Here is a 26,530-nt window from a genome sequence, read left to right as displayed (position 1 = left end):
TGAAACAACTAATGCTACTGAAAGGAAATATTTTAGATTGATAACCTGGATTGAACTTTAAGCCTAGATGTAAAGTGAAGACTTCATTGTGTGTGTGTGTGCGCGCGCGCGTGCGTGTGCTTTTTAGGGCAGAACCTGCAGCATATGGAATATTCCAGGCTAGGGGTTGGAGCTGCAGCGGCCAGCCTACACCACAGCCACAGCAACGCAGGATCCGAGCTGTGTCTGTGAACTACACCATACTCAAGGCAACACGGGATCCTTAACCCACCGAGCAGGGCCATGGATTGAACCCGAATCCTCATGGCTCATTACCACTGAGCCACGATGGGAACTCCAAGACTTAATATTTTTGATTAACTGTAGTTAATTCATTTATCTTAGGTAGGAACAAAGGTCAGATTATTTTGTCCAATCATATTTATTGGTACATATTACATATATAACACCAAGCCAGATTCTGGAGAGGAGTTCTCTGGTGGCCCTGTGGGTTAAGAATCCAGGGTAGTCCCTGCTGTGGCGGGTTTAATCCCTGGCCTCTGCGAATTTCCTTATGCCCTGGGCATGCCCAAGAGGGAAAATAAATCTAGAGATGATACCAAAGAAAAATATGAAACATATTTTCTACCCTCAAGGTACTGTGTAGCTAGACAATTGACCATAAGTGAGAAAAGTCAGCATATGTGCAAATACAAAACTCTGTTGTAAAGAACTATTTCTAGTACAATAGATGGGACTAGGTGCTCTGGTATCCAGCTTCTCTAGACCCACCCTTGACCTTTTTCATTTTTTCCTGGAGGCATCTGCCGTCTGGACAATGTCAACAGAGACTCTTCTCTCTGGCATCTGGTTTGCTTCAATTCTGGGTTTGGGCAGGTGACCTGAGGGAGAATGAGGTCAGGGTAGGCACTGCATGGGACTGTGGTAGAGGCATGAGTACAGTTGAAATGGCCAGATGCAATTCCTAACCACTGAAAACTGGTTGCTTAAAAACAAACTGTAATATATGCTCTAGCCTTCTTTTTCTTTTTTCTTTTTCTTTTTTTCTTTTGTCTTTTTAGGGTTGCACCTGTGGCATATGGAGGTTCCTAGGTTAGGAGTTGAATCAGAGCTGTAGCTGCTGGCCTACACCACAGTCACAGGCATACCAGATCCAAGCTGTGTTTGCAACCTACACCACAGCTCATGGGAATGATGGATCCTTAACCCACTGAGTGAGACGGGGATCGAACCTGGGTCCTCATAGATGCTAGTCAGATTCATTTCCGCTGAGCCACACCGGGAACTCCTAGCCTTCTGTTTTTACCCATGCATCTTAATAATGATCTGAAAGTCCAAGTTCAAATTTCAAGTCCTCCAGTTCATCAGCGTTACGCAGGTAAATGGAGAGACATGGGGAGAAACAGGCCTCTGCCTGCAGCCTACCCCCTTCTTTTCCTACCCAGCTCTGTTCTGCATTCCACCCCTCCCCCACCTTCTATTTTGGCATGGAGCTGCTCCTGGGCCACCCTCCCAAGGCATAAGTTTGCGCATGTGGGTGGTGCTGGCCTGCAGACCCTAGGAGATCCTACACAGTTTGGGGAAGCAGACTTGAGGCCACTTGTGCAGGGAAACTCAGGATCCCGGGTCTCCAGAGCATGGTTTAGAAAGGAGGGCCTGAGTTCCTGGTGATCATGACCCTTGACCCTGGGGACTCTGTATCTTGTAGGATTTTGTGCAGCTGAAGGAGGGCCAGAGCAAGTGCTTCTTCTGCTCAGATGTCAGGGTAATACTAGGCCAGGCTAGTCCTTTCCCCAGCTGCTTTCCTTCTTCTAGATTATTATTTCCTTCAAGCAAATGTCACGGCTCCTCTTAAGGTGATTCTCTCTACAGAATCTCCTAATTCCTCATCTCTTTGGACTTTGGAATAGAAAGAGCCCTGTGGTACCATGCTCTATGGTATCAGTACACCCTGACTAAACTTGTCCATTCCTTTTATTAACCATCGCCAAATAGTCTTAATTTGAGGGTGCCATCTATTTCCTTCTGTTGCAATGGCTGATACAACTGGTTCCTTGAGAGAGACTTTTTCTTCCAGTTTTATTGAGATATAATTAACATATAGCATCCTTAAGTGAGATTTTACAGTAAAGGTGAACATGATGTAGGCCTTGAGAGAAACATTCACTTTCTAGGCAAAGAAAAATACGATTTAGAAATTAAAGGGGCGGGGGGTCCCATTGTGACTCAGAGGGTTAAGAACCTGACATAGTGTCTGTGAGGATGCAGGTTCGCTCCCTGGCCTCCCTCAGTGGGTTAAGGATCTGGTGCTGCTATGAGCAGTGGTGTAGGTACAGATGCACCTCAGATCTGGTGCTGTTATGGCTGTGGCTGTTGTGCCGCCTGGAAGCTGAACCTCTGATTCAACCCCTAGCCTGGAAACTTCCATATGCCACAGGTTCAGCCATTAAAAAAAAAAAAAAAAAAAAAATTAAAGGGAATTGAAAGGCTGTAGAATCCAACCTTCCCGCTCTATGCTAATACCTTTGCCCTGTTTATACAGTGATATTTTATTTGACATAGCTTAAATGCATTCTTCTCTTTGAAGTTTTTCTTAATTTCACACCCTCTTGTGTTCCCTTGTACTGAACCCTCATACCTCATGCATAGATATTGATAATGTATCTGCCATATACCTTATGATAACTTACTTGTCTTCTTAATCAAACATCAGTGAGTTTTGTTTTTTTTTTTTAGGGCTGCACCCATGACATATTGAAGTTCCCAGGCTAGAGGTTGAATCAGAGCTGCAGCTGCCAGCCTATGTCATAACCACAGGAACACCAGATCCAAGCTCCACCTGTGACCTATGCCAAAGCTTGTGGCAATGCTGGATACTTAACCCACTGAATGAGGCCAAGGATTGGACCTGCATCCTCGTGGATACTAGGTGGGTTCTTAACACACTGAGCCAGAGTGGGAACCTCAGTGAGCTTTTCATTCATATGATACTTTGTAATTTTTTGGCAGCCATTTGATGGGAATGCATTATGTACAGTACTTAATAGGTTTTCTTTTTTCTCATTAGTACAAGACAATTAAGGTAATGTTATTTGGTGCTATAACAGTCATAAATACAATAACAAATTTAAGCCTTGAGATCCTGTAGCAGTATTCCGTTTTTAAAGAGTAGGAACCAGAAGATGAATCAGAATATGTTTATATTAATTTGTTAAGTTGAAGAAGCATAAACACAAAAAATGTTAAGTTGTCCTAAAGAATTGATAGACTCCCTTCCTCTCCCCCTGTACACCTGCTAACCTTAATTTGAGCCACCTTTTTTTTTTTTTTTTTTTTTTTTTTTTGTCTTTTTGGGCCACACTTGTGGCATAGGGAGATTCCCAGGCTAGGGATCAAATTGGAACTGTAGCTGCTGGCCTACACCAGAGCCATAGCAACACCAGATCTGAGCTGTGTCTTCGACCTACACTACAGCTCACAGCAATGCCAGATCCTTAACCCACTGACTGAGGCCAGAAATCGAACTTTGGTCCTCATGGATGCTAGTCAGATTTGTTTCCACTGAGCCACGATGGGAGCTCCCGCTAACCTTAATTTGAAAAATAGATGTTCAGGACTCAATTGATGTGAGAGGTGTGGGAAAAGGAAAATATTTGGTATGATGACTCAAAGATGCCTGGTTTAGGCCATTGAGTATGTGATCCAGGAGAGATAGAGAGAGAGAGAGAGAGAGAGAGAGAGAGAGAGAGAGAGAGAGAGAAAGGAAGGTAGGAAGGAAGGAAGGAAGGAAAGAAAGAAAGAAAGAAAGAAAGAAAGAAAGAAAGAAAGAAAGAAAGAAAGAAAGAAAGAAAAAATCTTTTAGGGGAAAGGGTGAGTTTGTCCAATCTCAATTTGAGTTTCCTGCAGTATATTCCCTTTCTGGTAGATTGAGCTTCAGATACAAATTAGGAGGTCAACAACATCAGCTGAAACCAGAAGAATAGATGTGGTCATTCAGGAAGAACATGCAGAGTAAAAAGACAAGATGGCTAAGGAGAAAAAGCTTTGGAGAATTCAGTTCCTGGAGAGTAGCCATTAGCAAAGTGGGAAACACATAAGGAAGTGCCAATTAAAAAAGATCAGTCACCATCTGGATCTTCAAGGATTGAGTTATTTGCCACTTTAGCTGCTGATTTTTAACCCACTCTGAAAGGAGTTCAGGGCAAAGATCAGGAGGGAGGCACTCTGCTCTGGGAAAACTGACATTTGGGACAGGCTTTCAGATAGGCAGATATTTTCAGGAGAAAGTTTTCATGAAACTGGATTCTTGCGTCTTCCCATACTTGGAAAAGCACCAAAACCATTAATGAAAATATTTGTTTCTCTTGGAAGTTCCCATCATGGCGCAGTGGTTAACGAATCTGACTAGGAACCATGAGGTTGTGGGTTCGGTCCCTGCCCTTGCTCAGTGGGTTAAGGATCTGGCGTTGCCATGAGCTGTGGTGTAAGTTGCAGATGCGGCTCGGATCCCACATTGCTGTGGCTCTGGCATAGGCCGGTGGCTATGCATCCGATTAGACCCCTAGCCTGGGAACCTCCATATGCCGTGGGAGCGGCTCAAGAAAAGGCAAAAAGACAAAAATAAATAATTAAATAAATAAAGTTAAAAAAATAAAATAAAATAAAAGAGACCCCCCCCGAAGCCCCAAAAGAAAAAAAAAATTGTTTCTCTTGAGTAGCAGCAACCTTCTACTGAGATATGTGCTTGGTTGCACATACCTCCTTTGCCAAAATGACATGTATATTCACTTCCCCCCTTACCTCTTCTGAGCAGTTCCTCAGAGCTATTAGAGAGGCTGTCTCTTGTATTATAGACCTAAGTCTCCAGATAAATCTGAAACTCATAGCTTTTACATTGTGCATTTTTATTTCAGTTGACCAGATTTGGTGACCATGAAGGGGCCCAGAGCAGACTTCTCTCCTTTGCCTAAATTCTGCTGTATTCAGAGCTTTGGTACCAGCAGGGCCCCTTTTGCTTGTCCACCACTTCAGCGAGTCCAGACAAGTTCGAGTAAGCCCCGTTGGGTTTTTGGATCTCCCAACTATTGATTGATGATCCTAAGTTTTATTTGGTGGTATATGACAGATACCTTCCCCCCCCCCCCCAGTTGAAAGATACTAGGGAAGCCCAGTTGAAAGACACTGAGATTTGGTCAATTGAAAGACCCTGAGTAGTCTGGATTGTGTGATTAAGTGGGAGGCTGGCCTGATGTCTTTCCTAAATAAGGAGCATCAGAAGGCAAGCTTCTGGAATTCCTGTTGTGGCTCAGTGGGTTAAAAGCCCAACTAGTATACATGAAGATGGGGGTTCGATCCCTGGCCTCACTCAGTGGGTTAAAGATCCGGTGTTGTCACAAGCTGCAGTGTAGTTTGCAGATGTATCTCAGGTCTGGCATTGTGGCTGTGGTGTAGGGTGGCAGCTACAGCTCTGATTCGACCCTTAGCCCCGAAATTCCATATGCTGCAGGTACGACCCTAAAAAGAAAAAATAAAATAAAATAAGGAAGCCAGCCTCCAACCAACACCTCAGCCAGGTGTATATACATGTAAAACTTACACTTAACAAGTACTCACTTAATTGGGAATGAAAGGAAATCTTGCCACTAAAATGGCCAAGATGGGGCTCCTTTATGGCATATACAGTTAAGTTCAAGAAAGCTGGTTTGATAAAACATTTTTTTTCAGAATTCTGACCCTTAGGGAACAAGTCCTTCTAGGAGAATCTTACATTTTTCTCTGTGTCTTGAGATGTAAATATTCTATTAGGACCCTCAGGAACTCATAGCTTATCTAGACCATCTCCAATTCCTGAGACTGAGGAAAAAAAAAAAAAAAAAAGGACAAAAAGGCCTTTAAAAATTTTTTTTGTCTTTTTAGGACCATACCCGAGGCACATGGAAGTTCCCAGTCTAGAGGTCGAATTGGAGCTATAGCTTCCTGCCAATGCCACAGCCACAGCCACGCCAGATCTGAGTCATGTTTGTGACCTACACCACAGCTCATGGCAACACCCAATCCTTAACCCACTGAGTGAGGCCAGGGATCAAACCCGCAACCTCATGGTTCCTAGTCGGATTCTTAACCTGCTGAGCCACAACGGGAACTCCTGAGAATTTTTTTTATAAAGTTACTCAAGCTCAATCAGAGCTATCTGCTAAACTTCAATCAAATAATATAAGTTCTCTCAATTATGGGATGGATTTATATGGTTAACACCAGGCCACAGTCATTTGAGTTTAAAAGCCCCTTTATGCGGGGAACAATTAAGCCCTACTAAGGATAATCAGCCTCATAACACTAGGAAATTGGGCTGGGTGCCTTATGAACAATACCAATATACCATTATCTTTAAAGATAGCGATTGGTACAGAATAGACTGGGTCAGATGACCTGGGAATATACTAGGTGCACCTAATGGAAGTTCTTGGCTTTAATTTTTTTTTTTTTTTTTTTTTTTTTTGTCTTTTTGCCTTTTCTAGGGCCACACCTGCGACATATGGAGGTTCCCAGGCTAGGGGTCTAATTAGACTTGTAGCCGCTGGCCTACGCCACTGCCACAGCAACGCCGGATCCGAGCCACGTCTGCGACATACACCACAGCTCATGTCAACGCCGGATCCTTAACCCACTGAGCGAGGCCAGGGATTGAACCCGCAACCTCATGGTTCCTAGTCGGATTCATTAACCACTGAGCCACGATGGGAACTCCCTCTTGGCTTGAATTCTTACTCATGACCTACTAACTATATGACATGTATTCTGCCTATTTTACAAGATTGTTGTTTCTTGCATTCCCAAATGTGTGACCGAACTTCAAATAAAATGTTGACTAGGCAACTTGAATTGATTGACCAAATAGATAGTTCTATATGAGATCGATGACTTTAATAGTGTAACTCTAGATATGGGAAGAAGCAAAAAGAGGAAATCTTTTCCTGGCACATTGAGTGGCCTGTCAAGGAAATACTGGCCTGACCTAGGAATGAGCATTCCTAGTACTGTGGGACAAAATGGTCATTAAATGCTTCTCAAACCTCAGTGGAGTTTACGACCATGAGGGCACACTGCCAACTGAAGGAAGTCAATTGCCATCCACTCTGTAAGGACTGAGTTATTTGCCACTGTAGCTACAGACATTTAACACACCCTAAGAGGAGTTCGGGTCAGAGATTAGGAAAGGGGTTCTGGGAAAACTGGTAGAACAAACCTTCAGATGGTTGGCTATTTTCAGGAGACTTTTTTTTATAAATCCAGATTCTTCTTTCTTTTTTTTTTTTTTTTGCTTTTTAGGGCTGCTCCCGTGGCATATGGAGGTTCCCAGGCTAAGGGTCTAATCAGAGCTGTAGCCACCAGCCTACACCACAGCCACGGCAATGCCAGATCTGAGCCGTGTCTGCGACCTACACCACAGCTCACAGCAACACCAGATCCTTAACCCACTGAGCGAGGCCAGGGATTGAATCTGCAATGTCATGGTTCCTAGTTGGGTTTGTTTTTGCTGTGCCATGATGGGAACTCCATAAATCTGGATTCTTATATCTTCCCATACTTAGAAAAGAACTAAAACTATTAACTGAGATATCTGTGCCTCATGACTAGTAACAACATTCTACTGAGTTGTGTGCTTGGTTGCATGTACCCCTTTGCCAAAATCACATGTATACTGACCTCTCCCCTTACCTCTTCCAAGCAGTTCGTCAGAGCTATCCGAGAGGCTATCTCCCAGGCTATAGTTCTCCATAAGTTCAGTTAAATAAAACTGAAACTCACAGCTCTCACATGCATTTTTATTTCATTAGGTAGAAGTCAAAACAGAGGTGTGACTTAAGAATAAAATAGCCAATATAGTTAGATGCTCCAGAAGGTCAAGTAAGATAAAGACTACAAAGAGATCAGGGAGTTCCCATTCTGGCTCAGTGGAAACGAATTGAACTAGCACCCATGAGGACGCAGGTTTGATTCCCGGCCTTGCTCCATGGGTGAAGGATCCAGCATTGCCATGAGCTGTGGTGTAGGTCACAGACGCCACTTGGATCTGTGTTGCTGTGACTGTGGTGTAGGCCAGCCGCTAAAGCTCTGATGGAACCCCTAGCCTGGGAACCTCCATGTGCCATGGGTGCGGCCCTAAAAAGACAAAAGACAAAAAAAAAAAAAAAAAAAAAAAAAAAAAAGAAAAAAGAAAAAAAGAAAAAAAGAAAGAAAGAAAAGAGATATCACATCTTATGATTAAGTGCTGACCATAGTCAGAGCAACTTCAGTAGAGTATGGGGGCAAAGTCATTTCACAGTGAGTCTGAGACCAAAGGGGGGAATTGGAGAAATGCAGTTAATAAATTAAGACTGTTTCACATTGTGGTGATAATGCAGAGGAAACTGAAGGGACAGAGTGGTCAAGGACTTGAAAACAATGTAACAGATTGCGACATTTGACCATCAGTGAGTGGCACCAGGTAGGAGGAGAAAGACAGGAAATCGACAGGTGGCTTAAACGCAAAGATCCCTGAGGAAAGAAGAGATCAGAACGAAGGTCAAATAAAGAGATTTCTTCAGAGTTTGGAGAAGGGAGGTGGGTGCCTCAAGGATTGGAGCATTGAGGGAGATCAAAGGTCAGGCTGAATGTCCTCCACTTCCTCTGTAGAATAAGAGACAAGGTTTTCTGGAGAGATCAAGGAGGTAGGAGGTGGAGCAAATCACTTGGGGAGAGTGCTGAACATTTGGGAGAGAAAAGTGCCCAGAAAAAAAGTAAAAACAATTACAGAGAGTGGCTGAGGGCTTGGCTAAGGGTGTTTGACTATGAATTCAGTGTGGCACTAATTTCAAAACTTTCCCTTCCAATTCTGCCTTGCAGTGTCTAAGGTACAGATGAGAAAGATGGAGATTGTCATCCATTTAAATTCCTATACACAGGAGTTCCCGCTGTGGCTCAGTGGAAACGAATCTGACTAGCATCCATGAGGATGCGGGTTCGATCCCTAGCCTCACTCAATGGGTTAAGGATATGGTGTTGCTGTGAGCTGCTGTGTAGGTCACAGATGTGGCTTAGATCTGGCTGTGGCTGTGGCGTAGGCCAATGGCTACAGCTCCGATTTGATCCGTAGTCTGGGAACCTCCATATACCGTGGGTGCAGCACTAAAAAGACACACACACACAAAATTCTTATCCCCAGTGTACAGACATGAAGGTATATGGCCCAATCATTGTGAGTGCCTATCACACATTTTTGACCATCACCAGAGGGGCCAGCATCTTTGTATTCTAAGATATGCTGTTCTGTAGAATCAGCACCCTAAGGCTTCTATAGATATTGAGCCATTTTTTAAAGGAGGGAGAGAAGCCAGGAGATGAGTTTTGGGAATAGGTTATCAACTGAACCTGCATAACCTAAAAATGTCATGTTAAGTTTCATTTGGGGACCTTACTAAGGGCTATATCCAAAGAGACAGCCTCTCAGATAGCTCTGAGGAACTACTCTGAAGGGGTAAGGGAGAAGCCAGAATGTACAGGAGTTTTGGTTGGGGAACCCCCCTCCCCCACAAAACCATGTTGTGAAACATCAAAAGATTACAGCTAATCACAAAGGACAGACATCTCAAATTAAGATTTTAGTGCATTTCTGCCCTAAATATACTCAGTAGGGGAGGATACACGCGTCAGGACTCATTGCACTTTTTCCTTCGATAGGCATCTTAACTTCTAAGGCCAATAACCAAAGCACAGAATGCTTCCTCGTGTTCTCCTTCCTGAATTCCCCTCAGGGCACACCATGGGGGCAGCTGGCAGTGGCTGAAGGTTTATTTCTTGCAGAACTGGAATGATAGGCAACATTTCCTGTCCTGAGGGTCCAACTTTCCTTCTCCCGCATCCATCAAGAGGGCGGGCAGGTGGCTGCTCTGCGTGCAGGTGCAGCTCCTCCCAGAGGAGGAGGGGGCCTTGACCACGAGGGGCCAGGCGGGGCCAGGCGGAAGCGCCTCTGCCATTGGCCCAGCCCAGGCTGCACCTGCCCCTAGCCGGCAGGCCCTTAGCGCAAAGTCCGGGGGCCCAGGCCAAGGAGGCAGCAGTCGGAGCGCAGGTAGCTGCCCGCCCTCGGCCAGGCAAGATGCCCCTGGGGCTGCTGAGAAAGAAGAAACCCAAGAGCAAGGAGACCTCTCGGCTGGTGGAAGGCGAGCAGGCGGATGCGGCTGGCAGCAGCCTCCCCCACCCCACGGTGCCCACCCGCAGGCTGGTTTTCCACACGCAGCTGGCCCACGGCAGCGCCACGGGCAGAGTAGAGGATTTCTCCAGCATCAAAGAGCTCTATGCCAAGATCGCGGGCGTGTTTGAGATCTCGCCGTCCGAGGTAAGCGCCAGGGGCTCAGCCTCACGCGGCCCCTCCCTGGAGCCGGGGAGCCTTAAACTGGCCGCTGCTGCGGGAGCTACACTTCCCGGTTCCCGAGGTAGGAAGCAGGATGGGGAGCGAGAAGCCCTTACTGGGAAGGGAAGCGGTAAGTCCCAGGACCAGAGAAAGTCTCATTTCCGGCCTCTGGGAGCCTGGGGGCTACCTTTCTTCCGCATGCACGTGAGCCTGCTCCAGTAGCTCCAGATTCTGCGGCTGGCGCCTTCAGCGCCCTCACTTTATTTGGACTTTGCCCTCCTGCTTCCTTCACTGGGGCGAGAACCATGCAGAGCATCTCCAGCTCTGGGGCGGCTGGGGAGTGCCTTCCAGGTGATATCAAACCGAGCCTTGCTTTGCCCCTCCTGTGCCATGACTCGCTCGCATCAACACGTTGGTATTTCCAAGAAGCTTATTATTCCAAGGGTGGATAACGAAGGAGTTAAATTTAACTCCGAGGGACTAGTTAACCCAACCTTCAGAGGGGAAAGCAGTTCTGAATTTTACACCATATCCTTGAAAAGGGACTGAAATTTGTTTTAATTAGGTCGATTGCACGTGTGCCTGGAACTAGCATTTAGGATGGGCTGATTTCCAAAGCACTAGTTTGTGTGGACATTTGTGTCGACCACTTTATTTACACTTACCAAGCTAACTGCCAATGAACAAGGGTGAGAAGTTAGCCCAAGAAAACAGTTTGTCCACATTTCAAGGAAAAGCACCAAATCTTGTTGCCCTGGATTTGTGAGCGCCGCAGAGAGCTGCCTTTGAGTGGCACAGAGCAGCATTTGGCTATCTGTTCTTTAATGTCATTTATCAGCTGGGTCAAGCAAAATTGAGGCCAGGGCAAAATTCCAAGAGGAGGTGAAAGAGACCTTGAAACTAATCTTTTGTTCTTCAAGGGTTCCCAGGCACTGAGGGGCAAATCACAACCACGTTTTGTGAATTACTTATCTTGATAATAGAGTATTAACAGTAATACTTCACATTTGTATAGGACATTTCAATTCAAAAAGCATTCTTGGCGTTTCTTCCAGGGCTCAGCAGTTAACGAACCTGCTTAGGATCCATGAGGATACAGGTTCCATCCCTGGCCTCACTCAGTGGGTTAAGGATCCAGCGTTGCTGTGGCTGTGGTGTAGGCTGGCAGCTGTAGCTCCGATTTGACCCCTAGCATGGGAAATTCCATATGCTGTGGGTGTGGCCTGGGGGAAAAAAAAAGGCACTCTTGCAGGAATAACATTCTTGTATCCCCTCTGGGAGAGGTCGGTGGCCGGTAGTTCATTGAGTAATTTAAGGACAGGATTTGGAAACTGATAAATGTGGATATGGATGCAAGTTCTACCACATGCTAGCTGGGTGGCCTTGAACAAGTTGAACTTCTCTCAGTTTCAGCCATTTGTAAAATAGAGATAAGAATGTTTACTTTGAAGGATTATTGTAAAGACTGGAGCTCAGGAGTTCCCATTGTGGGCTCCTTCGGGTAAGAATCTGACTAGTATCCATGAGGAAGCCGGTTCGATCCCAGACCTCACTCATTGGGTTAAGGATCCAGCCTTGCTGTGAGCTGTGGTATAGGTTGCAGACAGCTTGGAGGATCTGGAGTTGCTGTGGTTGTGGCGTAGGCTGGCAGCTGCAGCTCTACCCCTAACCTGGGAACTTCTATATGCCATGAGTTCAGCACTAAAAAGACCAGGCGAAAAAAGAAAAAAAAAAAAAAAAAAAGAAAGACTGGAGCTCATATATAAACTTATCAGATTGTGTGGTGTATGGTCAGTGCTTAACAAATTGTAACTAATATTATTACTATCTAACAGTTGAATGGGGGGGGCTGATCTACAATGTGATTGGCCCATAGCTAGCAAGAAAACAACAACAACAACGAACTGGGCTGTTATTTAAACTCGGAGCTTGTTAGCTTTCTTAACTGACAGCTTTAAGTTATAAGGTCTCTGTGATAACCAGGGACTCCAAAATTTACTTTCTTTGCTTTAAGTCTTCCCCCTCATAATGTAATATTATTCAGACCTCTAGATGCATGACTTTATTCAATTTACTTAATCCCTGAGATATATTATTATTAGCTCTGCTTCACAGATAGGAAACTAATACTCTGAGGTTCAAAAGAGCTTCACAATTACACATAATAAGTGGCAGAGCCTGGGTTTAAACCAGGTTTTTGTTTTTTTTCCCTGGCTCCAGATTCCATGAAGTTATATTGCTATATTGCTTCCTAAGTTTTCCAGGGTGTCTCAGAAATAGCTGGGCAACCATGCTCAGCATTTTGTTTCCAATGCACTGACTTGAATTAGACTTTCAAGATAAAATAAACATTAGGTCTTTTGATATGCTTTATCAAAGTTCATAAGTTTTTATAACTCTAGATATATATTAGTATGTTTATGCATATAGCCAACATTAATGGAGGTTTTCCATTTGTATTTAAAAGAGTTAAGTATAATCAGGATATAGTATTGAGCATCATAGTAAATGTCAAAGTATCTCAATAGTTACTTTTTTTTTTTTTTTTTTGTCTTTTTAGGGCTGCACCCACAGCATATGGAAGTTCCCAGGCTAGGGGTTGAATCAGAGCTGCAATTGCTGGCCTATGCCACAGCCACAGCAATGCCAGCTCCCAGCTGCATCTGTGACCTACACCACATCTCACGAAGCCACCGCCAGATTCTTAACCCACTAAGTGAGGCCAGGGATCCAACTTGAGTCTTCATGGATCCTAGTCAGATTCGTTACTCCTAGCCACAACGAGAACTCCTCAATAGTTACTTCTGAAACAAGTAATTTATTAAAATAAAATGCACTCCAGTGGGATCTCATTTCTCATCCCATTCCCCCAGCAAGAGGAGTAACGGTGTAAACTTTTGAGATGTTGATGGAGAAAACACAAACCATTTCTCTCCCTAATATGATTATCTCAGCAGTCCTGCTTTTCCTCTAGAGAGGTGGTCAGAAGGATACAGATAGCATTGTATGAAGAGCTATACTCTCTGCTGAGGGAAAAAGGGAAGGAGTTGGCTCAACCTGAACCAGGCAGACTTACCGGGAGTCTGTAATGCACCCAAGAATGTGCGAGGCATGTAAGTCTACAGGGCAGTCATTTCATTCCATCCTCATCAGAGCCCTGAGGCTAGTATTCTTTGTATTTTACTGCTGAGCTACGTGAGGCTCTGAGAAGTCATGCAGCTTACCCAGAGTCACTGGACTGGCCGGGGGGCAGAGTTGGGATTCGAATCAAGATTTCCCAGTTCCAAGTTCATTACATAGCAGCTGTGGATTCTTTAACTGCACTCAAATTTCAGATAGAAATCCAGCAAAACTTCGTTTTTAAACAAATGATCTTTTCAAGTAAAGCTTCAGACTCACCAAAATACTGCCTCAAAAAATGGCTGTTGTGAAACTGATGATATGGGCTTCACCTATTTCCTGGTTCTGAAGGAGGAACTTAATGAAACCTAGGAATTGCTTGCAGGGTGCAGTCTGTAATCGTTACCTTGAAACAGAAGACCAATTATGCAAAAATATCTTAGAGCTGATGTCATTTTTCTAAACAGCTAAATGAGCAATTCAGTAAAAAGAAACCTAACAGCATCTACAAGACTGTTAACTCGGAGTTCCTGTCCTGGCTCAATGGAAACAAATCCGACTAGGAACCATGAGGCTGCGGGTTCCATCCCTGGCCTTGCTCAGTGGGTTAAGGATCCAGTGTTGCCGTGAGCTGTGGTGTAGGTTGCCGACGAGGTTTGGATCTGGCGTTGCTGTGGCTCTGGCATAGGCCGGTGGCTACAGCTCCGATTAGACCCCTAGCCTGGGAACCTCCATATGCTGTGGGTGCGGCCCTAAAGAGACAAAAAAAAAAAAAAAAAAAAAAAAAAGACTGTTAACTCATAAATGTTAACTGTTAACATGAGTTACCTGTTAAATTATAAATGCTGGGAGGACAATTTACAGAAAGTTTAATGCCTTTTAAAAAATATTCAGGATGCTTGGAGTTCCCACTGTGGGCTTGTCTCTGTGGAAGTGCTGGTTGCATGCCCAGCCAGTGCAGTGAGTTAAGGATCCGGCGTTGCCACAGCTATGGTGTAGGTTGCAGCTGTGGCTTGGATTCGCTCCCTGGCCTGGGAATTGCCATTTACTTCAGGGTCAGCCAAAAAAAGAAAAAAAATAAAATAAAATATTCAGGATACATAAATGAATTGATCACTAAACTCTTGAGCTGTAGTCATAAAGTTTGTTGAAGAGGCATTTTACTCTTTGACTGTTGTAATTTTTTGACAGGTAGTTTGTGTCATGACATGTCTTTTTAATTCCCTTATGAAGAAAGATTATGGGAAAAGAGTGAATTTGAAAGTGCGCTTTAGTGAGTTTGAAAGATATCACTTTTGTAGTCAGATACGTTACATGTCCAGAAGCTGAAAACTATACATTTCTGAAATTATTAACTTTGATTTGGTTATGTTACTTTGTGTATGATATGATACTAAGTAGTCCATTGAATGAATGAATAAAGAAAATGTAGTCCTGGAGTTCCCATTGTGGCGCAGCGGAAAGGAGTCCAACTGGGAACCATGAGGTTGTGGGTTCAATCCCTGGCTTCGCTCAGCAGGTTAAGGATCCGGTGTTGCCATAAGCTGTGGTGTAGGTCGCAGATGCGGCTCGGATTCCGCATTGCTGCTGTGGCTGTGGTGTAGACCAGCAGCCGTAGCTCCGATTAGACCCCTAGCCTGGGAACCTCCATATGCTGCAGGTGCGGCCCTAAAAAGACAAAAAAGAAAAGAAAGAAAAAAAAGAAAATGTAGTCCGTCTCTTTCAATATATAAAGCAATCAAACAGAGCAGTGTACTTGGAAAAAATAAGCAGTGCACTTGGGAAGCAGAAATGGCAAGAATTATGATTTTCATTTCAAATCATGTATTCAACATACAATCAGGGTATTATTTCTCTTAAAACAAACAAACAAACAAAAAAAAAAAACCCCTCTTGCCACCTGTTGCATCCCTTATCCTGTTACCTCATTTCTCCTTTTTCTTTTTTTTTTTTTTTGTGTGTTTTTGCCATTTCTTGGGCTGCTCCTGCGGCATATGGAGTTTCCCAGGTTAGGGGTCTAATCGGAGCTGTAGCCACCGGCCTACACCAGAGCCACAGCAACGTGGGATCTGAGCCATATCTGCAACCTATACCACAGCTCACGGCAACGCGGGATCCTTAACCCACTGAGCAAGGCCAGGGACCAAACCCGCAACTTCATGGTTCCTAATCGGGTTCGTTAACCACTGTGCTACGATGGGAACTCCCTCATTTCTCCTTTATAGCAACACACAGCAGTTGTGGTCTCCAGTAAAATACCTTCTGTATCTCATCTCTCTGCTCAGAACTCTGATAGCTCCTCATCTCACTTGGAACAAAAGCCAAAGTCTGATGATGGTCACAGGTCTTGCTAACATCACCAGTCCTTATGCTCCACCCAGTCTGGCCTCCTGGCTATTCCGTGAATTCTGGAGCCTTAGGGCTTTTGCACTGGCTCTCATCTCTACCAGAACTTCTTCTTGCAGAATGCTCTTCCTTCTTCTTCTTTTTTTTTGGGGGGGGGGAGCCACACCTGTAGCATATGGAGGTTCCCAGGCTCGGAGTCAAATCAGAGCTACAGCTGTCGGCCTATGCCACAGCCACAGCAATGCCAGATCCAAACCCTGTGTGTGTGACGTACACCACAGCTCACAGCAACGCCTGATCCTTAACCCATTGAGTGAGGCCAGGGATCAAACCCACATCCTCATGGATACTAGTCAGATTTGTTACTTCTAAGCCACGGTGGGAACTCCTTCTTCCTTAGGTCTGCTCAAATGTCACCTTCTCAGTGAGGCTGGGACTGATCATCTTATTTAAAATTATAGCACACTCTTATTCCTTTTTTCCTCCACAGCATACTAACATCCTATGTGTATTTAACTTGTTTTGTTTATTGTTTTTTTCCTCTCCCAAGAATTAGAATATAAGCTCCACAAAGGCAAGAACTTTGTCTATTTTGTTTACTGATGCATCCCCAAGGGCCTAGAACGGTACCTGAATTATAGCTAGAGCTCAAAGTTGTTGAATAAAAGCTTCCTCACAAATACAATACTCAAAATCCTGTAACTTTGGCATAAAGCTTTAGTACTTGTTACAATGTGGTATCATATAGGTGTTTTAATTTTTATTATTAAAGTATAGTTGATTTACAATGTTGTGCTAATTTCTCTGTACAGCAAAGTGACCCAGTCTCATACACACACACACACACACCCACACACCCACACCCCCCCCTACATTCTTTTTCTCGTATTATCTTCCATCATGTTCTATCCCAGGAGACTGGATATAGTTCTCTGCGCTATACAGTAAGACCTCATGCTTAGTAGTAGTTTGCATCTACTAACCCCAAACAATTTAAAACATTTTGTAGTGTGAGGAAAGAGACTAGCACTTCTTGGAGGGAACAGCTGGAGTAGCGGGACATCACTCAGATATATTATATTTTTTGGCTGCCTCTGTGACATGTAGAAGTTCCCTGGTCAGGGATCAAACCTGAGCCACAGTAGTAAAACAGTGCTGAATCCTTAACCACTAGGCCAACGGGGAACTCCCACCACTCATATCTTGAATGGGGAGTGGTAAGAGTGTAAAATGTGGAGACCTGGAAGCTAAGTAAAAGTTATTTGTATCAAATGCTTGTGTGTCTACACTTGCAGAAATTATGAGGTTTGAGGTTCTGTTTGCAAGCAGAATGCTTCCTGGGTGAGTTACTGTGTATGGAGTGCTACCTTGTAAAGCTTTCCAGAAACTGAAACTGTTTGCTTTTCCCACCTTGCTGGCACCAGCACCAAGCCCTTGTGAGAGTCAATATCCTGTATTTCTGTGGCATTTCTGGAGGACACGAACTGTGCTGCAGACACCGTCATTTTCCAGCAGTGCAGATAACTGGCAAGTCAAACTGCGTCTTTCTGGTTCAGAAATGGGAAGTCCTGGAAGAACAGCAACATGGGGCTCAGTGATTTGTATACTGCTCTCCTAGGAAAAATGAAAACAAACACACACCCCAAAATCAAGGCATCGGGAGTTCAGTGCGAATTTTACCATGGAGATCTGAGGATTATGAAGCAAGCCTGACAAAATTGAGTAGGAAGAGTGTGAGAAAGAAAGTCAGTTCCTGACATCTGGGTGCTGGCCTGACACTCACAGGCAGGCCTTGGTGGTTTCCTGTTGGACATAAGTGATTTTCTAGGACATCAACTTCAGATAAGGCCTCTCGAAATAACTGATGGATCAGACAGAAATAAGACTACTCTGTAATCATGTCTGAACAGAGACAAAAGCACATGGTTCAAATTATAAAAATGACCAGGCATCCCTGGTCTGGCCTGATGTAATGACCTTGGCTCCTTTTCCCAGCCACAGTTTTAGATTTGACAGGTGTTCCCATCTTGAGGACAGGTTTACTAAGACACTGAATCATAAAATTGCCCCCACATGCTGTGCTAACCTCACTTCACACAAGCTCACATCCTTCCCAACACTCTCTTACTCAGACCTTCTTCCCAAGGTGTGTTGTCTCCTTTGTTGCAAGAAACAGTAAACTGGAAATGATAATTACTGGTGGTTTTTGGTTGGAAGGCACTGAGGGATTATTATAATGCAGCTTATAAAGGGGTACCCTGACTGTGGTTTCCCTGAGTCCACCCATCTTTTTTTTTTTTTTTGTCTTTTTGACTTTTCTAGGGCTGCTCCCGTGGCATATGGAGGTTCCTGGGTTAGGGGTCTAATCGGAGCTGTAGCCACCGTTCTACACCAGAGCCACAGCAACGTGGGATCCGAGCCACGTCTGCAACCTACATCACAGCTCATGGCAATGCCGGATCTTTAACCCACTGAGCAAGGGCAGGGACCGAACCCGCAACTTCATGGTTCCTAGTCGGATTTGTTAACCACTGTGCCATGAAGGGAACTCCCCCCATCTTCTATTTTAATATTGATGCTGTGATCATACCAGTCTCAAAAACCTACAAGGCTCCCAGTTACTTACTGTCTTTATTCCTTTCAGGCTGCTATAACCAAATACCACCAACTGGGTAGCTTATAAACAACAAAAGTTTCTTGCTCACAGTTCTGGAGCCTGGGACATTCAAGATCAAGGTGCCAACACGCTCACCTTCTAGTGAAGGCTCATTTTCTAGTTCATCCCTGGCAACCAACTTGCTGTGTGCTCACGTGGTGGAAGAGGCCAGTGGTGTCTCTGGGGTCTCTATGATAAGGCACTAATCCCATTTACGAGGGCTCCACCCTCATAATTTGAGCAACTCCCAAAGGCCCCACCCATTCACACTAGGATTTCAACTCCTGAGTTTTGGGGGAGGAGACACAAACATTGAGACCACAGCACTTACAAATAACTCCCACTAGCCAAACAATGTCTCCTGGTCCTGCCTGCCTCTATAGTCCTGCCCTGGACCCACTGCTCTGATCTCATCTAACAGTCCCCTTTTTATTCCAGAATATATAACTGTTTCATTTCTCTATGCCTTTTCTCATGATGTTCTTCCTTCATTCCGATAGCTCCTAATCATCTCACCAGTCTCAATTGTCACCTCCTCCAAGTAGCCTACCTTGTGAATCTGCCAATCTAGATTATATTTGATACTCTTTACTGCATTTTTTTTTTTTTGAGCTTTGCATTACTGCATGTTTTTAACACAGCATTAACACACTGTATTAAATCTAGTTACTTCCCTCTTTCCGAGGGCTGGGAGGGTTTTTTGTTTGTTTGTTTGTTTTTTAAATCTTGTTTTCAGAGTTGCTAGATGGCTTAGCTGCTCTATAAAGTTTAATAAATAAAAGTAGATGATGAAATAGAAAAAGAAAAGAAAAAAGATAATGGATGTAGTAGGAGATGGAGCTAAAGATACAGAGAAAAATGAGACTACAAATGTCCTTGGAGGTGTCCTTGGAGAAATTACCTACAAATTCTGTAGGCAGGAAGAATAACTCAAGTGTTTTTCGGTAGAGGAATGATCCCTGACTGGTGTTTTATTTATTTTTTAAATTTTAATTTTTTTGTCTTTTTAGGGCCACACCCTCAACATGTGGAAGTTCCCTGGTTAGGGGTCGAATCGGAGCTGCAGTTGTTGGCCTATGGCACAGCCAAAGCAATGCCAGATCCAAGGTGCATCCTCAACCTATGCTGCAGCTCATGGTAATGCTGCATCCTTAACCCACTGAGTGAAGTGAGGGATCGAAGAGGGATTGAACCCACATCTTCACAGACACTCTGTTGGTTTCTTAACCCACTGAGCCACAACAGGAACTCCCTGTCTGGTGTTTTATAAAGTTGAAACACAGTCCATCGTTCTATTTGCTATTTTTTTTTTAAAGTTTGGTTTACGTTAAATAGAATGGTAGTTTCTGCATAATTGCTCAGGACCATCTGACAGATTCTAAATATACTACAATCATTATGGATGCTTACTATTCCTCATGAACGTCAGCCTCATTTTCATATGAAAAGCTCAAGCAAAAAAAAGAAAAGAAAAATCCCCAAACCATGACTCATTTTGAGGAGTGGAAGGAAAGTCTTGCCAGCTGCCATATATAGGCCTCATTGCTATCAGGAAGATAAGACATGGGTAAGGCTTGCTTTGTGTGCTATAAGTTTTAGCAATAAGTTTGCTATTTATAAGCTGCCCAGCAGGTGTGTGAACCACTCTAAAATCAAGTCTGAACCCCTGGGCAGGGCTCAACTCCTCCCCAAGCCTCTTTTACCTGGTACTCAGATGGTGGCTCCTTTGCCATCCCTTACCCGCTCCCACCCCTCAGCCATCCCGAGTGAACTGGGAGCCTCTTGCAGGTTGTGAGAGTTGGAGACACTCAGGTTAACTGGGGCAGTGTGTGGGAATGTGTTTTTATCTTAGGATATACAAGGAGGTGAGGAAGTTCAGGATCAGCCCTGCAGCCGGGCAGCCAGGTTCCATGGGCAGCTGGGACATCAATCATGCCATTCAGGGGGAGTGAGGGGTGGGGTGGGTATTCGGGAATTTCGGGGGGATAGGGAGCCTTAGCTTTAGACTCTGGAGAATGAAGAGCAAGGCCAGTTGTCCTTCACCTTACAACTCTGCCTCTCTCTCCCTATTTCTCTCTCTCTCTTTTTTTTTTTTTTTTTTTTTTTTTTAAGGCTGCATGTGCGCCATATGGAAGTTCCTAGGCTAGAGGTTGAATTGGAACTACAGCTGCCAGTCTATGCCAGAGCCACAGCAACTTGGGATCCAAGCCATTACTGCAACCTACACCACAGCTCAGGGCCACGCCGGATCCCCCACCCACTGAGCGAGACCAGGGATTGAACCCGCATCCTTATGGATGCTAGTTGGATTCGTTTCTGCTGCGCCACGGGAACTCCTCCCTGCTTCTCATTCTGTTCATCACTGATTCTCTCCTTCATCCTTTGACGTTGCTCCTTGAAAGCCCTTACTGCCCTTTTCTTCTCTGTCTCTTGGTTCTTTGCCTTTGTACTTTCTATGCCCTCCTGTCTCTCTCTTTTTTTTTTTTTTGGTTTTCTTAGGGCCACACCCACAGCATATGGAAATTCCCAGGCTAGGGGTCAAATCAGAGCTACAGCTGCTGGCCTACACATAGCCACAGCAACACGGGATCCAAGCCATGCCTGTGACCTACACCACAGCTCACAGCAATGCTGGATCCTTAACCCACTGAGAGAGGCCAGGGATTGAACCCGCATCCTTATGGATACTAGCTAGGTTTGTTTCCACTGAACAACGATGGGAACTCCTCCTGTCTCTAATTTGATCTCCCTGAGAGTGAGAGTCTTTGGTGGTGAGTCAGGATACAGGACAGATGGGGCAGGTCCCTCTGGCCTGTGGGTTGGGCTCGTGTCTGGGCCAGTCTGTAGGTCATGTGGTACAAAGTTCAGATGAGCAGTGGATAGGAGCCCTTTTGGAGGGGATGGTGGGCAGGGCAAGTCCTCTGAGATTTCTTGAATCAGAGGCATGGCAGGCATCTTCCATATCCTATACAGAACATGAGACCTTTTTTGGTTCTGACTTTTATCCACTGTTCTTCCCTTTCCCTGGAAATCTTTCCTCTAGTCTTTCCCTGTTATTTCTGTTAAAAGATAAACTGAGGTATATTAAAATTAAGAATATATTTGAGCAAAAATTGATTTGGGCAGTGCCACACCAGAAGGAGTAAGGAGTGCTCCACCAACAGGAGTTAGAGGCAAGGTTTTTTTTTTTTTTTTTCTCAGAGATGATAGTAGAAGCAAAGCAAAAAATTATTTGGAAGTTCCTGTTGTGGCTCAGTGGGTTAAGAACATGACACAGTATCCCCGAGGACGTGGGTTTGATTTCTGGCCTTGCTCAGAGCCACAGGTATGGCTGTAAAAAAAAAATAAATAAATAAAGAAAAGAAAAAAGTTTTTATTTCTTTTTCTTTTTATAGTAGCATATGGAAGTTCCCAGGTTAGGAGTCAAAATCGAAGCTGCAGCTGCTGGCCTACACCGCAGCCACAGCACCTCAGCATCTGAGCCATGTCTATGACCTGCACTACAGCTCACAGCAACACTGGATTCTTAACCCACTGAGCAAGGTCAGGGATCGAACCCACATCCTCATGGTTACTAGTTGGGTTTGTTACTGCCGAGCCACAGCAGGAACTCCCTACAATGAGCCAATTTTTAGTAATTTCCAAAAAGTCTGTCTCTTCTAAAATGGTTTCCTGTGATTCTTTTGCTTCCCTGTGTTTTGTTATGATGAACCTGCATCACCTAAGGTAACCAGAAATGTTCCTTTTTTTTATTGAGGTATAGTTGATATACAGCATTTTAAGTTGCAGGTATACGACATAATGCATATTTTTTTAAAGGTTATATTCCATTTTTAGTTATTGTGAAATACTGGCTAAATTCCTAGTGTAGTACAGTGTATCTTTGTAGCTTATTTTAATTTTTTTTAAAAAACTTGTTTTCCCCATTTTTGGCCATACCTGTGGCATATGGAAATTCCCGGGCCAGGGATCGAACTGGCAACGTCACAGGTCAAGCCAGATCATTAACCCACTGCACCACAGTGGGAATGCCTTTATTTTTTTTATTTTTAAAAAATTTTATTAGAATATAGTTGATTTACCATGTCGTATTAGTTTCAGGTATACAGCACAATGAATCAGTTATACATATACATATATCCATCCTTTTTTCCCATATAGGTTATTACAGAACACTGAGCAGACCTCCCTCTGCTATACAGTAGGTCCTTGTTAGTTATCTGTTTTGTATACAGTAGTGTGTATACGTTAATCTCATTCTCCCAATTTATCTGCCCGCTTCCATGGTGTCCCCTCTGGTAATGATGTGTTTGATTTTGAAATTTGCAAGTTTATTTCTGTTGTATGAATGAGTTCTTTTGTATCATTTTAAAAAGTTGGATTCCACATATAAGTGATATCAGGATATTTGTCTTTATCTGACTTACTTCACTTAGTATGAGAATCCCTAGGTCTATCTATGTTGCTACAAATGGCATTATTTTGTTCTTTTTTATGGCTGAGTAATATTCCATCGTGTATATGTACCACACCTTCTGTATCCATTCCTCTGTTGGTGGACATTTAGGTTGCTTCTATGTCTTGGCTATTGTAAATAGTGCTGCAGTCAACATTGGGTTTCATGTATCTTTTAGAATGTATGGTTTTCTTCAAATATATGCCCAGGAGTGGGACTCCTGGGTCATATGGTAATTCTATAGTCTTTAAAGGAGCCTCCTTACTGTTTTCTGTAGTGATTGCACCAAATTTACATGTCCACCAATGGTTTAGGAGGTTTCACTTTTCTCTGCACCCTCTATAGCATTTATTATTTGTAAACCTTTTGACAATGGCGGTTCTGACCTGTGTGAGGTGATATCTCATTGAGTTTTGATTTGCATTTCTCTAATAATTAGCAATGTTGAGTATCTTTTCATGTGCTTTTTGGCCATCTTATTTATTTTATTTTATTTATTTACTTATTTTTTTTAATTTTGTTGTTGTTGTTGTTGTTGTTGTTATTGCTGCTATTTCTTGGGCCACTCCCGCGGCATATGGAGGTTCCCAGGCTAGGGGTTGAATCGGAGCTGTAGCCACCAGCCTACGCCAGAGCCACAGCAACGCGGGATCCGAGCCGCGTCTGCAACCTACACCACAGCTCATGGCAACGCCGGATCGTTAACCCACTGAGCAAGGGCAGGGATCGAACCCTCAACCTCATGGTTCCTAGTCGGATTCGTTAACCACTGCGCCACGACGGGAACTCCCATCTTATTTATTTTATATGTAGTAGTTTGCACCTCTTAATCTCCTCTCCCTATTATGCCCCTCCCCAACCTTTCTCCACTGGTGACCAATAGTATTTTCTTTATATCTATGAGTCTCTGTATGTGTGTGTTATTTTTATTAGTTTGTGTATTTTTAAAAATTCTACATATATGTGATATCATACAGTATTGTCTTTGTCTGACTTATTTCACATAGCGTTATACCCTCCATGTCCACACATGTTGCTACAAATGGCATTATTTCATTCTTTTTTATGGCTGCGTAATATTTCACCGTGTGTGTGTGTGTGTGTGTGTGTATCTGTATACATACATACATACTGTATCTTCCTTATTCATTCATCTGTTGATTGACACTTAGGTTGCTTCCATATCTTGGCAACTGTAAACAGCACTGCTATGAACATTGGGGTGCATCTAAAGGTGTTCCTTGACATTACTTATTCAGATAGAAGTAGCAAATACCTTTGGGCTTATGCTTGAGGAGATAAAGAGGCAGCCAAGTAGGAGTGGATGACTATCACTGTTTTTCTGGGTTGGGATCAAAAATATCTAGTCCTTCTGCTTGAGGTGTGCTGAGTATTCTGAAGTTTTGGTATTCAAATGTGGAGTAGAAAGTTGAAGCTTGGACATGACAAATGCCAGGGTGGTCTTATGGCTTCTACAGGTAAGTGAAAAGCAAGAAGGGACTTTAGCCCTTGTCAATGATAGAATATTTGCCTTTTAGAAACATATCTGACCTTTGGTAAGTAGTGGATAAGAGGCTCAAGAACTTCAGCACTCAGAACGTATATTTGCTATTGTATAAAAATCTCCCTGGAGAGGATCAAAGCACAAGCAGAGGAAGAGTTCCTGCTGCTTTTTTTTTTTTTTTTTTTTGTCTTTTTGCCATTTCTTGGGCCGCTTCCACGGCATATGGAGGTTCCTAGGCTAGGGGTCCAATTGGAGCTGTAGCCACCAGCCTACGCCAGAGCCACAGCAACACAGGATCCAAGCTGCGTCTGCGACCTACGCCACAGCTCACGGCAATGCCGGATCCTTAACCCACTGAGCAAGGCCGGAGATTGAACCCGCAACCTCATGGTGCTTAGTCGGATTTGTTAACCACTGAGCCACGACGAGTTCCTGCTTCTTAAAAAATTGGCTAAATGCAGGTTCTACTTCTCAGTCTACAAAGGTCACAGCTTCTCAAGTTGCAGTGTTAACTTCAAGTGGTCTTAAAGGGATACACAGTAACAAGGTTGAGGAAATGGTAATTCTGCATCCATTCCTGAAGCAATTTACATATACATAGCAGTAGTGTTCCTAGCAGTGTTTGTGTGACACCACTCTTCTTCATGACCCAGGGCCAGCATGTTACTTGAATCTCCTAACACTTTTCACTTGATACTAGCAGTGTCTTAGTATCTGGATGTATTTAGGTATTAGAGACTGATCATGATTTGTTACTCCCTTTCTCTTTCTGTCGTCTCTAAATTCCCCTTTCCTATCTTAATTTTCCTGCCTTTCTATAAAGGTATGTGAGGGAAAGGATGCATAGCTTGAGCATTGAGATGGAAATTATTGTTGCATACCTACCATTACCATTTAATCTGTGCTATCTTGTCTAAAATAGCAGCTCTTAATGGAACCCCAAGAAATGACTGCAATTTGTATATGAGGCAACTGGAGCTCAGAACAGAAGTAAACAAGTCATGCAGTCCAAAGAGATGTCTTTTATGTTTGCCTGACCCCAAAGCTCTTTCCTCTACCCAAGTGGTTCTTAATCTTAGGGGACCCAAAGTTCCCCTGTAAGAGCAAATATTTTGTGGCACCACTTCTACTTTTCCTGAAGTGAAAATTTAAACAATAATACCTACCTATACACATAATTAAAAATTAATATATTCCTCAACAGTAATATTAGAAACAAATATGAATTGCAATGCAAATACTTGGGAAAACTATCTTAGACATAATAAAAGGGTCAGGCGCTTGTACCTACTCATAGTGAGTAAGGTTTGGATTTTAAAAGAATAAGAATACAAAGATAGTTAACTCAATGTGGTTGACTCTGTTATATATTACCTTTTGAAATAAGGGACAGATATTTGTAGATATTCACAGAATTATGTAACAATAATAGGAGCAGACTAAGTATTTCGTGTTGAAAATTCAAATAACATGGATAACACTGCTGTCAGCGACTTGATTTTCTGAAATGAACAATTCTTGGTCCTACACAAGTAAGGCAGCCTTTCTTTGATTTACATCGTGATTGCAATCCAGGAAAACTCATAACAAAACATTCTTTATCTGTAAAAGAGTTAGGGTCTACACTTCAAATACATACATATATATGTAGTTTATATATTTTTATTATAGCATATAGATGTCATAAATACATAGAGATTTTTTTTTCTTCCCAACATGAATCTCTAGTAGAACATATGAAAATTATGCAGAGTGCCAAATAGCTTTTTACTGGGCTTAGGCTCTCTGAGCACAGAAGTTGATATAGTATCTCTTCTCTCTCATCTCTCCCAAATGCCAGTGACATCACACAATCATTGTAATAATCAAAAAAGCTCCCTCAAAATTTCAGTTTTCCTTAGAGGCCAGCATCACCATGTCCCTGGCAATATTGCTTTATGCCAGCTTGCCTGAGGTTAAGTACATACTCTGTGCTGTGAAGTTAGGAGGTAAGGGGGGAAAATGGGAAAGCAATAAGAAGGGAAAACCAGTTAAAAGACTCCCTGTTTTTGGTTTTAG

General features: G+C 43.4%; 1 protein-coding gene across 2 annotated transcripts in view; it reads left to right on the top strand.

Moving 5' to 3' along the window:
- GIPC2 (GIPC PDZ domain containing family member 2) overlaps window positions 10,026-26,530 on the top strand; it is an 88,534-nt gene continuing 72,029 nt past the window's right edge. The window contains exon 1 of one of the 2 annotated variants that reach the window (XM_021096422.1): window positions 10,026-10,375. In XM_021096422.1, the coding sequence (XP_020952081.1) occupies window positions 10,136-10,375 (240 nt within the window). In that variant the 5' untranslated portion in view covers window positions 10,026-10,135. The remainder of the gene's footprint in view (window positions 10,376-26,530) is intronic. The other variant, XM_003356421.5, reaches the window with a different exon arrangement.

Source organism: Sus scrofa, chromosome 6 (assembly GCF_000003025.6).
Source record: "Sus scrofa isolate TJ Tabasco breed Duroc chromosome 6, Sscrofa11.1, whole genome shotgun sequence".
NCBI lineage: Eukaryota > Metazoa > Chordata > Mammalia > Artiodactyla > Suidae > Sus > Sus scrofa.
Note: the sequence above shows the minus strand (reverse complement) of the source record. Positions and strands in the feature narration are given on the sequence as shown.